The 15269-nt window shown below is 38.6% G+C and overlaps 1 protein-coding gene across 5 annotated transcripts in view; it reads right to left on the bottom strand.

Moving 5' to 3' along the window:
• The window catches only part of RPS6KA5 (ribosomal protein S6 kinase A5), a 190521-nt gene that overhangs the window by 76854 nt on the left and 98398 nt on the right, over positions 1-15269 (bottom strand). For 3 of the 5 annotated variants that reach the window (XM_032134601.2, XM_058429864.1, XM_032134603.2), the window contains 2 exons: positions 4800-4915; positions 421-528 (listed from right to left, as the gene is read on the bottom strand). The exons of 1 other annotated variant lie outside the window; for it this stretch is intronic. In XM_032134601.2, coding sequence (XP_031990492.1) covers positions 421-528; positions 4800-4915 — 224 coding nt within the window. The remainder of the gene's footprint in view (positions 1-420; positions 529-4799; positions 4916-15269) is intronic. One more of the 5 variants, XM_032134602.2, reaches the window with a different exon arrangement.

The raw sequence follows: 15269 nt of genomic DNA, 5'->3' as shown, positions 1-15269 counted from the left end.
GCAAATTCAAAGGGCCTTCATAGCATGTCCCACTTTGTTATCACAATGTAAACTGTATGTACTTTGCTTTATGATTCTTTATTGGCCACTATCGAAGCCATAATTCTGAAGGGCCAAAAGAGTTATTTAATTTTTCAGTTATATTTTGCATATTTTATGGGGAAAGTTAAATGCATAGTGTCTTTTTTCTTTTTTAAATAAATAGGAATTCTGATATACCCATCAAGGTTTACCACAATTTTAACAGGACGGCTCCATACTAATTTTAAACTAAAAATCTCTACATTTTCCATGGACAAACCTGCACAAAAGTTCAGAATTCATATGGCAGTTTTCTGCTAAATGTTTATTCTACAGCTAAGTTTTCATCCTTGTTTACATTCTGTTATTACTAACTTCAAATTAAAATATCATACTCACTTCATCAGCCACAAACTCCTTACTCAGACCAAAATCTGTAAGCACCACATGGCCATTAGAATCAAGTAGAATATTCTCAAGCTTAATGTCACGATATATAATCCCCAACTGCAAAAACAAAGAAATATAAATTTTAAAATAATTTACAAAAAAATGAATTAGGGCAGTCTTTCTTGTCTACCTTTTTATTTTTTTATTTTTTTTTAAAGGCATTTCCCTCCTCAATATCCTGTAATGGCTCTTGGTGATTGGTCAGGGCAAATGGAAATTCTTTTATCTGCTGAATTCCCTGGACCTCTCCAACCATGTCTTTGTTTTCCTTGCACACAGGGTCTACCTTGTTGGGTCAGCTTCTTTAGGGCCTCCCTGTTGACTCATGCTTCTTCATGTCTCTATTCTTCCTAGTTCACTCTCACTCTAGATGACCTTCAGGTGCCTTCGTAGCCAATTCTTGTCCATCACTTCCTGATGGCTTCAGAAGACTTTCCTGACTAACCAGATCCCCTGTCATTTCCTTGTTTTTCATCCTACAACACCTATATTTACATTGTACTTACCTATACGTGACTGATATTTTCTAGCTATTTCCTATTTGTCTTTATATACCTATACTCTAACTCTGTTTTTCACTTTTTATGTATTTATAGGTATTTGTGCAGCACACCATGTATAAAATAGGAAATTCATAAAGAATTGTTGATTAACAGGCTCTTAAACATAAAGGTTGAAGATCATAGGTTAATTTTACTCAAACTTTAGTTGTTTTTTGTTGTTGTTGTTTTTGCTGTTTTTTTGAGATAGGGTCTCACTCTGTCACTCAGGCTGCAGTGCAGTGGCGTGGTCCTAGCTCACTGCAACTTCAAACTTCGGGCTAAAGCCATCCTCCTACCTCAGCCTCCAGAGTAGCTGGGATTACAGGTGTGAGCCACTGCACTAGGCTCAAACTTTAGTTCTAAATAAGCAAAGAAAACCAATTAAGTAACAGTTATAGATCCCTCTGTTTTACTTTGCATTTATAAAACTTATTTTTTTGTAAGTTCTATAGCAAAACACTTCAGCTATATAACAAATAAATCTATCCAACTCATATAAGAGGTGCTTGATCTGCATGAATTGTTTCATGTTTTCAGTTATGTCAGCCGGAATTAAACGTTTCTAAACTTAGAAATATTGTTTTCCTCAATGCTAAGAATATGAGAAAGTTCTTAATAACCTCTTAAAATGGAAATCAAAATTGCATACAGAAAAACACTAGGGGCCAGGCACAGTGGCTCATGCCTGTAACCCTAGTACTTTGGAAGGCTGAGGCAGGAGGGTCACTTGAATCCAGGAGTTCAAGACCAGTCTGGGCAACACACTGAGATCCATCTCTACAAAAAATTTAAAAAATTAGCTGGCCCAGGAGTGGTGGCTCACGCCTGTAATCCCAACATTTTGGGAGGGCGAGGTGGGCAGATCACCTGAGGTCGAGAGTTCAAGACCAGCCTGACCAACATGGAGAAACCCCGACTCTACTAAAAATACAAAATTAGCCAGGCGTGGTGGCACATGCCTGTAATCCCAGCTACTTGGGAGGCTGAGGCAGGAGAATCACTTGAATCCGGGAGGTGGAGGTTATGGTGAGCTGAGATCATGCCACTGCACTCCAGCCTGGGCAACAGGAGCAAAACTCCATCTCAAAAAAAAAAAAAAAAAAAAATTAGCTGGGTGTGGTGGCACACACGTAGTCCTAGAGCTACTTGGGAAGCTGAGGCAGGAGGATCACTTGAGCTCAGGGTGCTTGAGGCCACAGCGACCTATGATAGCATTCCAGCCTGGGCAACAGAGCGAGACCTTATGTCTATTCTTAGACCCTGTGTCTATTTTTTTTTTTTTTTTTAAAGAACAGAACAAAAAAGGGACAAGTGTGGGTGGCCCATGCCTGTAATTCCAGCAGTTTGGGAAGCCAAGATGGGAGGATCACTTGAGCTCAGGAGTTTGAAACTAGCCTGGGCAACATGGCAAAACCCTGTCTCTACAAAAAATACACAAATTAGCCAGGTGTGGTGGCGCATGCCTGTTGTCCCAGCTACTCAGGAGGCTGAGGTAGGAGGATCACCTCAGCCAAGCAGGTTGAGGCTGCGGTGAGCTGTGATCGTGCCACTGCACTCCAGCCTGGGCAACGGAGTAAGACCCTGTATCAACACAACACAACACAACACAACACAACAAAACACAAGTACTAGGCAATTTTCCTTTAAGAGCCCCAGTGTTCTACAAGACAGACAGGAAGGAAAATGTCTAAAGCTTATATTGAACAGACATTGACTTGGAGCATTATATGCATCTAACAACCAGGAAATGCTTTTTCCTAAAAAACAACCTCTTTGGAAAAGATTTTAGAAACAAATAATTTACTATCTGCGTCACCTCATCACTTGCAAGTAAACATCCATTTTTGCCTCTTCCTGTGAAACCCAATGTTAGTAGCTTTATCAAGATTAACATTGCTGGCTTTGCGTTATATTTATCTGTATCTTTTTAGGGTAGTAAGATTAAGAGAAGGTTAACCGAGATTTCATTTGCTATTATTACTCTCATTCCATATCAATTACAGTTATATCCAATATTCATAGTTTTATTTACTTCTGTGTTTGATAACGAGCAAGTTTCACATAAATTAAAAACTGGATTTTCGGACAAGCACAGTGGCTCATGCCTGTAATTTGGGAGGCTGAGGCGGGCAGATTGCTTGAGTCTAGTTCAACACCAACCTAGGCAATATGGCAAAACCTCATCTCTATAAAAAATACAAAAATTAGCCGGGTGTGGTGGCACGTGCCTGTGGTCCCAGCTACTCGGGAGGTTGACATGAGATGATCACCTGAGCCTGGGAAGGTGGAGGCTGCAGTGAGCCGAGATTGCACCACTACACTGGACTTCCTAGCTTACTCACTAGAGCTATTCATTTCGTTTCTTACTCATATTTATGATGATTTCTACCATCATTTTTATATTATAAACTAATTGCCCTAAATCATACATTTCAAAGGTCTTTCTTTGCAGCATATTCCTGGGTCCAATAGTTTCTGGTAAGAAAATGTCTTAACTATCCTATATCCCACAAAAATCATCTTAAAGCTTGTTACCGTATCAGTAATTCTATCAAAACAAATCCAAGTGTCTGTTCTGCTACCTCAGTTTGAGTGCCTACTTGACTGCACCTCGCTCCCCTTCTTCTCCATTGTGCTGCAGCCCTGCCCCTCAACCCCCCATTGCCAAAGGTTTCTTTCCCTCCTTGTTCTCATACATTTTTCATTCAGTCTCCCTAAGATTCCTACCCTTGAACCATCTCCCTTCACCTGGCAGGTCTTATTTCTGCTCTGGGCTAGATCTGCCCTTTTCCTGATCTCTTTTTTTCTTACATCTTACCATAATTTATTCTCACAGCCTCACCCATCTGTTACCTCCACCTTGCTGCTTGCCCCTTTAGAAATGTCATCCTTCATCCTTCCTTTTCCCTTCAATTCTCTCCTTTCTTTTCTATGCTCCACAATCAGCATTTCAATCTCTACCTTAAACTAGTGTAGGACCTGAATACAACATGACAAGGAAGGGTGGCTTCATGATGTACCTGAATTGTCCTAATTTAAAAATTACTTGAGTACTTTCCGTCTCTGAGGAAAAACACAAGCCCAGTCTACATAATGACTGCTTCTATAATGTTTCCTCATTAAGTAAAACAAAAAACTGAGTCAAAATTTCTTGGCTCAAGATTAATGGTTATCTGCACTAACATTTCTTAAAGTTTAAACTGATTGTTACAGTTTGCATAGGGTCACAGACATGAATTCCATTTAAAGTTTTTTAGTAAGAGTTCATCCTACCTGGGGACAATGGAGGCGAGAGGGGGTGGAAGCAAGAGACGGTGTCAGGGACAAAACAAATGGAAAAGAGAGCCAGAGTGCAAGAATGGGAAACAACTCTTATTCTCCAACCTCATCAGGACACACCCTGAAGATGTACAGGCAGAGTCTGCAGTGCAGTAAATTACAATGAAGGAAATACGTATTATGACTGATGGTTTCATTTTATTGGTTATTTTAGTAATTAAAAGCTTTTATTATAATGATACTTTGTAACAAATAAGCATTAGGATTTTTCATGATAAAAGCCAAAATCTGCTTAGGTTCTTTTTAATCTCTATCATAGCAAGTACAATTGGAAAGTATATTTTTTCAAACGGAATTATGAAATTGAGAAAATTGGTAACGTTCTGTAAGTGTGCTTTCATAATGTCCACTAAGACAATAACATGTAAAAACATTAGCTCTTCTAGCTCCATTATTACCTTAGTTAACAGACTTCAGAAAAGAAACTTGAAAAATGATGTGTCTTACCTTGTGGAGATGTTCGAGGGCAAGCACAATCTCTCCAACATAAATCTGCACCTCGTGCTCTGTGAAACGCTCTCTTTGAGAAAGATGAGTAAAAAGTTCACCACCATTTATATAATCTAAAAATGAAATACATTTTTCTTTCTTAAACATGTATTCATAAATGAAAAGCAGTGTTTCCTTTTAATCACTTTGGATTCACCATAAGGCACTGATTTTAATATTTTGCTATATACAATTTAGCATACAGTTTCATGTAGATGGATTTCTAGATTCAGATAGCGATAGTTTCACAAAATAATGATTACCTTAAATATAATCAAATGAGTTTGCAAAGAGTATTGCCGTTAAAACTATTACTAAAATCTGCATATATTTAAACATGTTTTCTCAAATACAGCATATCAGAAACCTCTGCCATCACCATATAATGCACACTTAACCTACTCTGGAGTACCAAAACATCAGCCACCTCAATAACCAAAACCAAAACAAAACACAAAGTCCCATCCTTTCATTTGTAATAATTGCCAGTCACCTGTAAACAGATTCCCTGTTTTCCAGAATTGTCTACATGCACTTCCAAAAATTTATATTAGGTAATAGATACCCTTTTATTTAGCCCAATAGTATAAGTATTACAACTTGGTCAAATCAAAGATTCTAAAAGTAGAAGATTTCCATTTCCCTTTCAATTTTCTCTATTTATCCCAAGGAGGATAATGAAATAGGTGACCAAAAGGCTACATTAAGACATAAATAGGGGAGCTGATTAATTTTTTAAAAAACCAAAATAGTTATGTTGATACATGGCTCTAATAAGATATTTCTTCATAAACACAGAACTTATTTATCATTCATTATTTTAGGTAACAACTATACAAATTAATATTAGAAACTACTCAAAATCCTATAGAATAAACTTTTACCAAATAAATGTTGCAAAAAAGCTTTAAATTATAGTTTCATCAGAAACCACTGAGCCAGGCGCAGTGGCTCACGCCTGTAATCCCACCACTTTGGGAGGCCGAGGCAGGCGGATCACGAGGTCAGGAGATCGAGACCATCCTGGCTAACACGGTGAAACCCTATCTCTACTAAAAATACAAAAATTAATCGGGCGTGGTGGCGGTTGCCTGTAGTCCCAGCTACTCGGGAGGCTGAGGCAGGAGAATGGCATGAAACTGGGAGGCGGAGGTTGCAGTGAGCCGAGATCGCGCCACTGCACTCCAGCCTGGGCGACAGAGTGAGACTCCGTCTCAAAAAAAAAAATAGTGCTTTATTTTCCATTTACTGGGAGATTGCGAAAAAGTAACTATAAATCTAAGGAGACATACCTAAAGTATCAAGTGACCCACTTCCTACTTTTGGGATGGATTGACTTGACAGCCCAAGATAAAGACCTGACATCATAAAATAAGTTATTTAATTTTGAGGGGGCAGTTATGGGTTGTATACTTTGTAAGTTGAACAGCAGACTCTATGAACTTGGGAATGCATGGGTGATGCAGTGGTGAGCATAGCTGCCTTGAATCCACGAAGATGGGGGATGTCTTTCCATTTATTTAGGTCTTCTTTCATTCTTTCAACAATGTTTTGTAGTTTTCAGAGTATATGTTTTTGTACTTCTTTTGTTAAATTTATTCCCAAATATTTTATTCCTGTTGATCCTAAATGGTTTTAACTTCATTTTCAGATTGTTTATTCCAAATGTATAGAAATGTAATTGATTTTTGTATGTTGATCTTACATACCGCAATTCTGCTGAACTTATATATTAGTTCAAGTAGATTCTGAGTAGATTCCTTAGGATTTTCTATTTATAAGATGTCATATTTAGATAAGAGTTTTTCTTCTTCCTTTCCAATCTGAAGGCCTTTTGTTCCTTTTCTTGCCTACAATGTTGAATAAAGTGGGAAAGTGGATTTTCTGTCCACGTTCCTGATATTAGGGGGAAAGCATTCAGTCTTTAACCATTAAGCATTATGTTGGCTCTTGGTTTTTCCATAGATACTTTTGTCAGGTTAAGAAGTTCACATCCATTCCTACTTTGTTGAGCGCTATCATGAAGGAGTTGAATTTTGGCAAATACTGTTTTTCTATATCTATTGAGAGGATCATATGCTTTGTGTTCTTTATTCGGTTGATATGATATATTAAATTGATTGACTTTTGGTTGATAAACCAATCTTGCCCTACTGGGATAGATTCCACTTGGCCATGGAATATAATTATTTTTGTTACTGGATTTGGTTTAATCGAATGTTGTTGAGAATTTTGCATTTATATTCATAAGAGACAATGATCTGGGCCTGCCATGGTGTCTCATGCCTGTAATTCCAGCACTTTGGGAGGCTGAGGCAGGCAGATCACTTGAGGTCAGGAGTTTGAGACTAGCCTGGTCAACATGGTGAAACCCCGTCTCTACTAAAAATACAAAATTAGCCAGGTGTAGTGGTGCACACTTGTAATCCCAGCTACTCGGGAGGCTGAGGCAGGAGAATTGCTTGAACCGGGAGGCAGAGGTTGCAGTTGGCTGAGATCACTCCACTGTACTCCAGCCTTCAGCCTGGGCCACAGAGAGAGACTCAGATTAAAAAAAAAAAGAGAGAGAGAGAGAGAGATAATGGTCTGTAGTTGATACCCCATACTTTCAATATAAACTTGTAGGAAGGCCGGGCGTGGTGGCTCACACCTGTAATCCCAGCACTTTGCGAGGCTAAGGCAGGCAGGTCACAAGGTCAGGAGATCAAGACCATCCTGGCTAACATGGTGAAACCCTGTCTCTACCAAAAATACAAAACAAAATTAGCCAGGCATGGTGGCGGGCGCCTGTAGTCCCAGCTACTTAGGAGGCTGAGGCAGGAGAATGGTGTGAACCTGGGAGGCGGAGCTTGCAGTGAGCCGAGATTGTGTCACTGCACTCCAGCCTGGGCGACAGAGTGAGACTCCATCTCAACAACAAAAAAACAAAAAACCTGTAGGAAAACCATGTCCTAAAAATTTTGAGGGCCCATCTAAAACTTTAATTTGGGAAGATTGTGTTAACTCACATGCAGCAGTATTAAAAAATGAGTCATATGGTTTAATAATAGACTGGGCACCAAAGGGCTATTTAAAAAACAATTGCTCCTCCGGCAGAAGGGAATGGCTGGAGGCTACTTATTTTATTTCTTACTGGGATGATGAGGATCATCATCCTATTTTGCATAGAAGGTTCCGCTCTTTCTTTCCCTTAACATAGGAAGATAAGGGCATTACCCCCAGAGGCCTTGTATGATATTCCCCATTCTGAGCCCAGAACACTCAGACCTTTGGAAATTGGCTATTGCCATGTCCACACTGCGAGTATGGGAAGCGGAAACTTTTCTGTCTGTTGTCCCCACTACCGCCCCTCGAATCCATGATTCTGAACACCAAGATAAATCCCCTTTGAACCCTTTTCCTCTTTTTGATGCCGATCCCCCTTTATGGGACTTCAATTGGCATTATGATAATTCTTCTCAACCCAGGTATGCCCCTCTACCTCTTTGGCATCCCCGGGCACTTTGGATTGCTTCTTTACGACGGAGAACATCAGGTATTGCCACCGCCACTCCTCTCCCTCAGTATCAACGTACATTCAAACATTATGCTTTGTTTACCTCCAACCTGACTCTTCCTATACAGAGTTGTGTTAAGCCTCCTTACATGTTTTTAGTGGGAAATATCAAAATTTGGACAATCAAACTATCCAATGCATTACCTGTCATTTATACACTTGTGTTAACTCCCGTTTTGACTCCAGGAAAAGTATAATGTTGGTTCGAGTAGAAGAAGGAATTTGGTTATCAGTAACTTTACCCAGACCTTGGGAATCTTCCCCCTCAGTACATTGAATTAATGAAGTGTTACAATGAATTCTCAAAAGATCTAAGAGATTTGTTTTCACTTTAATCACTGTGATCATGGGCTTAATTACAGTCATTGCACAGGCCACCACTGCCGGAATGGCATTACATCAATCTATTCAAATGGCTCATTTTGTTAATGATTGGCAAGTCAATTCCACCCAAATGTGGAATTCTCAACAAGGCACTGATCAAAAATTAGCTAATCAAATTAATGATTTAAGACAGTCTATTATTTGGCTTGGGGATCGGCTAATGAGTCTTGAACATCACATGCAAATGCAGTGTGATTGGAATACTTCTGATTTCTGTATCACACCATATTCCTACAAGACTGATCATTCATGGGAAATGGTCAAAGGACACCTTCTGGGTAGGGAAGATAATTTATCCTTGGACATAACTAAATTAAAGAAACAAATTTTTGAAGCCTCTCAAGCTCATTTATCCATTGTGCCTGGAGCTGAGGCGTTAGATCAGGTGGCACAAAGTCTTTCCGGACTAAACCCCATGACTTGGATTAAGTCTATTGGGAGCTCCATTGTAGTAAATTTTGGAATTATGTTTCTTTGTTTAATCGGCTTGTTTTTAGTGTGCCGGTTTTCCTGCGTGAAAACCGAGAAAACAAACAAGACTTCAGCACCATGGCACATTTATATAAAAAGAAAGGGAGAGATGTTGCGAGAATTCAGGGACCCCGAATGGAGGGACCAGCTGGAGCCACGGCAGAGGAACATAAATTGTGAAGATTTCATTTTAACATGGACATGTATTAGGTCCCAAATAATACTTTTATAATTTCTTATGCCTGTATTTACTTCAATCTCTGAACATAAGTTGTGAAGATTTCATGGACACGTATCAGTTCCCAAATAATACTCTTATAATTTCTTATGCCTGTCTTACTTTAATCTCTTAATCCTGTTATCTTTGTAAGGTGAGGATGTACCTCACCTCAGGACCATTATGATATTTGTGTTAACTGTACAAATTCATTGTAAAACATGTGTGTTTGAACAATATGAAATCAGTGCACCCTGAAAAAGAACAGAGTAACAGTGATTTTCAAGGAACAAGGGAAGACAACCATAAGGTCTGACTGCCTGCAGGGTCGGGCAAAATAGAGCTGTATTTTTCTTCTTGCAGAGAGCCTATAAACGGACATGCAAGTAGGGAAGATATCACTAAATTATTTTCCTAGCAAGGAATATTAGTAATTAATACCCTGGGAAAGGAATGCATTCCTGGGGCGAGGTCTATAAATGGCCGCTCTGGGAGTGTCTGTCTTATGTAGTTGAGATAAGGACTGAAATACGCCCTGGTCTCCTGCAGTACCCTCAGGCATACTAGGATTGGGAAACTCCACCCTGGTAAATCTGTGGTCCCACCAGTTCTCTGCTCTCAAACCCTGTTTTCTTTTGTTTAAGATGTTTATCAAGACAATACGTGCACAGCTGAACATAGACCCTTATCAGTAGTTCTGATTTTGCCCTTATCCTGTTTCCTCAAAAGCATGTGATCTTTGTTCTCCTTTTTGCCCTTTGAAGCATGTGATCTTTGTGACCTACTCCCTCTTCTTGCACCCCCTCCCCTTTTGAAATCCTTAATAAAACTTGCTGGCTTTAAGGCTCAGGTGGGCATCACGGTCCTACTGATATGTGATGTCACCCCCGGAGGCCCGGCTGTAAAATTCCTCTCTTTGTGCTCTTTCTTTTTATTTCTCAGCCAGTTGACACTTATGGAAAATAGAAAGAACCTACGTTGAAATACTGGGGACAGGTTCCCCCAATATTTTTGTGATGTTTTTATCTGGAGTTGGTATTGGCATAATACTGGCCTCATAAGATAAGTTAGTGTTTCTTTCTCTTCTATGTTTTGGAAGAGTTTGTGAAGAACTGGTAATTCTTCTTTAAATGTTTGGTAACATTTACTAGTGAAGCCATCTGGGGCTGGGCTTTTCTTTGTGTGTAGTTTTGTTTGTTTTTTGTTTCATTTTGTTTTGAGAGAAAGTCTCCCTCTGTCACCCAGACTGGAGTGCAGTGGCATGATCTCGGCTCACTGAAACCTCCGCCTCCTGGGTTCAAGTGATTCTCCTGCCTCGGCATCCCAAGTAGCTGGGCTTACAGTCGCCCATCACCACGCCCAGTTAATTTTTGTATTTTTAGTAGAGAGGAGATTTCACCATGTTAGCCAAGCTGGTCTTGAACTCCTGACCTCAAGTGATCCAGTTGCCTCAGTCTCCCCAAGTGCTGGGATTGCAGGCGTGAGCCACCGCACCCGGCCTGTGGGTAGTGATGGTGGTGGTAACAGTAGTAATAGTTCAATTTCTTTACTTGTCTATTCAGAAGTTGTATTTCTTGAGTAAGTTCTAGTAGTTTGTGTCTTTCTTGGAATGTCTTTATTTCATATAAGTTATCCAACATGAAATAACATAAATTACAAAACTGTATGTTGGTATACAGTTGTTCATGATGATCCTTTCTAATTCTGTAAGGTCAATAGTAATGTCCTTTCTTTCATTCTTGATTTTACCAATTTGAGTCTTCTTTTTTCCTGGTCAGTCTACCCAAGGTTTGTCAATTTGTTGATCTTCTCAAAAGAAAAATCTTTTGGTTTCATTGATTTTCTCGTTTTCATATTCCATATTTGACTAATTTCTAATCTTTGTTATGTCCCTCCTTTCTGGTTGCTTTCGGTTTAGTTTGCTCTTCTTTTTATGAATCTTAAGGTGGAAGACTGGGTTACTGATTTCAAATGTTTCTTGCTTTTTTAATTTCAGCGATTACAGCTATAAATGTCCCACCAAGCACTGCTTTAGCTTCATTCTGTAAGTTTTAGTATGTAATGTCTTCATTGTCTCTTATCAAAAAAAAAAATTTTTTTAAACCTCGAGACAAGGTCTCACTCTGACACCCAGGCTGCAGTGCAGTGGTGTGATCATAGCTTACTGCAGCTTCTAACTTCTGAGCTCAAGAGATTTTCCTGAGTAGCTAGGATTACAGGTGTGTGCCACCATGCCTGGCTAAAATTATTTTTTTGTGGAGACGGGGTCTCAATCTGTTGCCCAGGCTGTCAAAAAGTATTTTTTGATTTCTCTTATTTCATCTTTGACACGTTGGATATTTAGGAGTACGCTGCTTCATATGGTTGTGAATACCCCAAATTTCCTTTTGTTATTGATCTCTTTTCTCATTCCATTGTGGAGAGGACACATAATTTTTATGATTTTAATGTTTTAAAATTAATTAAGTTCTTTAAAAATGGGCTGGCATATGATCTACCCTGGAGAATGTTCCATCTGTATATGTATCCTGCAATTGCTATTTAGAGTTCTATAGATGTCTATTATTTCTAGGTGGTTTATTGTGTTGTTCGGGTCTTCTATTTCCTTGCTGAATCTTTTTGCATTATTGAGAATGGGATATTATTGCTGAATTGTCTATTTCTTCCTCCATTTCTTTCAGTTTTTGCTTTATGTATTTTGGATCTATGTTGTTAGGTACATCCACGTTAGGCTCTATGTTGTTAGGCCCTCGATCTCTGTGGGTTCTGCATTCACAGATTCAACCAACCATGGGTCAAAAATATTCAGAAATATAACAATACAACAATAGAAAATAATGCAAAGAAAAAACATTTAACAACTGTTTATATACCATTTACATTGTATTAAGTATCAGAAGTAATACAGAGATGACAAAGCATACAAGGGGATGTATATAAGTTATATGCAAATATTATCCCATTTAATATAACAAACTTGAACATCTAAAGTTTTTTTTTTTATCCGTAGGGTGTCCTGGAACCAATTCCCTGCAGATAATGAGAGATAATGATATATATTTACAATTGTTATGTCTTCATGGATTGGCCTTTTTTTTATCATTATGAAGTGTCCTTTTAAATTTCTACTAGCATTTAAAAATATCTGTTTTGTCTGATATTAGCATAACCACTCCAGCTTTCTTGTGGTTGCTGTTTCCATAGTTTATCTTTTTAATCATTTTTCCCTTTAATCTATTTGTATCTTTGATAGTGTATCTTTTGTAAACAGCACATAGTGAGATCTCCCCTAGTCTGGCAATCTCTGCCTTTTGATTAAAATGTTTAATCCATTCACATTTATTGTTATTAACATAATGTCTGCAATTTTTTTGTTTTCTATATATCTCATATCTTTTTTGTTCCTCCAGTTTAGTCTTTCTTTACTCCTATTTTGTTAATTGAATATTTTCTAGTGTAACATTTTAATTCCTTTAATACTTTCTCACTTTACTTTTTTTTTCTTACTTATTTTCTTAGTGGTTGCTCTGCAACTTGCCATACAATATTAACTTATCATAACAGCTTTGGATATATACCAACTTCTGGTTATATATAGAAACATCAATTCTATATAGCTATATTCTCTTCCCCTTTTGTGCTATTACTGTAATACACAGTACAACTATATATGTTGAAAACCTAACATTACTATAACTTTATATAATTTTGTCTTTCAAAGAAGCTGAGACAAGACAGAAGGGCAAATACATACTTGTAGTTTGTTATAATTAGCCTTCCTACTTACCATTTTTCTGTTTTCTTTTTTCCCAGTGAATTCGAGTTATAATCTGATTCCAACCCCCTACTTCCATCCCCACCCCTGGTGTTTTGTTTCAGTGTTTTTTGTTTTGTTTTGTTGTTTTGAGACAGAGTCTCACTCTGTCACCCACGCTGAAGTACAATGGCACAAACTCGGCTCACTGCAATCTCCGCTTCCTGGGTTCAAGCGATTCTTGTGCCTCAGTCTTCTGAGTAGCTGGAACTACAGGTGCGCGACACCACGCCTGGTTAATTTTTGTATTTTTAGTAGAGACAGGGTTTCGTCACATTAGCCAGGCTGCTCTCAAACTGCTGGCCTCTAGTGATCTGCCTCCCATGGCCTCCCAAAGTGCTGGGATTACTGGCATGAGCCACTGCACCCAGCCTGTTTTTATGGTTATTTTTTCTTTATTTAATAACTTGGCTTGACTATTTTAGTAAAGTATTTTATCTGCAGTGTGAAGCCTCCAATGTTGCTCCTCAGAGAGCAGAGCCTTGGGCATTTGAACAATGGTTCTAGCAGGGCTCTCTTTGCACTTTCTTTCCCTGATCTGTTAGGCTGTCTGCCTCTTGCTGGTATTACACCCAGCTGTTAGGACCCACTAATTGCTGGCTGGTCGCTCTATTGTTTTCAATAATGCTCTGGAGCATAAATTACTCCATGGTCTCGTCCAACAAATTCAGGCCCATTTGCAGGAGTAGCTTTTGAGGACAGTGTTTAAAGTTTGTTCTGACCCCAGGAGGACCCTTCTTAGTTGTCCACATACGACAGAGTTAAGCTTGTTGCTCTAATGGAGCTACTGGCTTCCTCTTCAATTGCTTACCACCAACATTTCCTTTGTTTTGTTTTTTTTTTTTTCCTTTTTCCAAAAGCACCCTTAGTTTTAGGTCAGGTGTGGTGACTCATGCATGAAATCTCAGCACTTGGAAAGGCCGAGGTAGGAGGATAGCTTGAGGCCAGCAGTTTGAGACAAACCCAGGCAACATAGCCAGACCTCATCTCTAGAAAAAAAATAAAAATAGCCAGGCATGTAGTTCCAGTTACTCAGGAGGCTGAGCCAGGAGGATCGCTTGAGCCCAAGAGGTCAAGGCTGCAGTGAACCATGACTGTGCTACTGCACTCCAGCCTGGGCAACAGAGTGAAACCCTGTCTCAAGATAATAATAATAATAATAATAATGAATAAAGAACTAGATGGGGCTATTTGAGTTCCTTTATATTTGCATAGGAATTTTACAGTTTGCCAATCTCTACAAAAAAGTCTGCTTGGATTTTTATTTGGACAATTTTGCATCCATAGTTCAACTTAGGAGAACAGACATTTTTTAAATATTGCGCTTTCTAACCCATAAATATGGTGTATCTCCAATAATCAGTTTTCTTTCATTTCTCTTAGCAACACATTATAATCTACAGAATAAGACTCCTACTTCTGGACTACATTTTGATCTCTGATTTTGCATATCCTTAGAAAGGAATATTTTTATCTTTAGAAAGGAAGACTGATGCAGTAGTTAAGCACATCTTTGGTGTCAGAAAATCCAAAAATCTTAGCTATACCTTTTATCAATTGTGTGACTTTGAGCAAGATGTTTAATCTCTCTGAATCTAAATCTGTGTTTTAAGAGAATATATCTTCCTAAGGTTTGTTCATTTTATTCAACAGATATCCGAGCTCTTATTATGTATCAGCCACTCTTCCAGGCACTGCACACACAGCACTGAACAAAACAGACAAAAATCTCCAACTTAGTGAAGCTTGCATTCCAGTGAGGATCCTAGTGAAGCTTGCATTCCATTCAGGAAAAAAATAAGTAAATTAGATATTATTAATAAGTTGGAAGGTCATGATTATTATGGAAAAAGTAGCATAGATACAAAGGTCTAGGGAGTGCCAGGGTAGAGATGAGGATTGTGTTTAAATAAGGATGGTCAGTATAGGCCTCAGCGAGGTGACTTTTGAGCAATGACTTTAAAAGGGCAAGAACATGAGCTGAGC

This window comes from Hylobates moloch, unplaced genomic scaffold (genome assembly GCF_009828535.3).
Source record: "Hylobates moloch isolate HMO894 unplaced genomic scaffold, HMol_V3 SCAFFOLD_16, whole genome shotgun sequence".
NCBI lineage: Eukaryota > Metazoa > Chordata > Mammalia > Primates > Hylobatidae > Hylobates > Hylobates moloch.
Note: the sequence above shows the minus strand (reverse complement) of the source record. Positions and strands in the feature narration are given on the sequence as shown.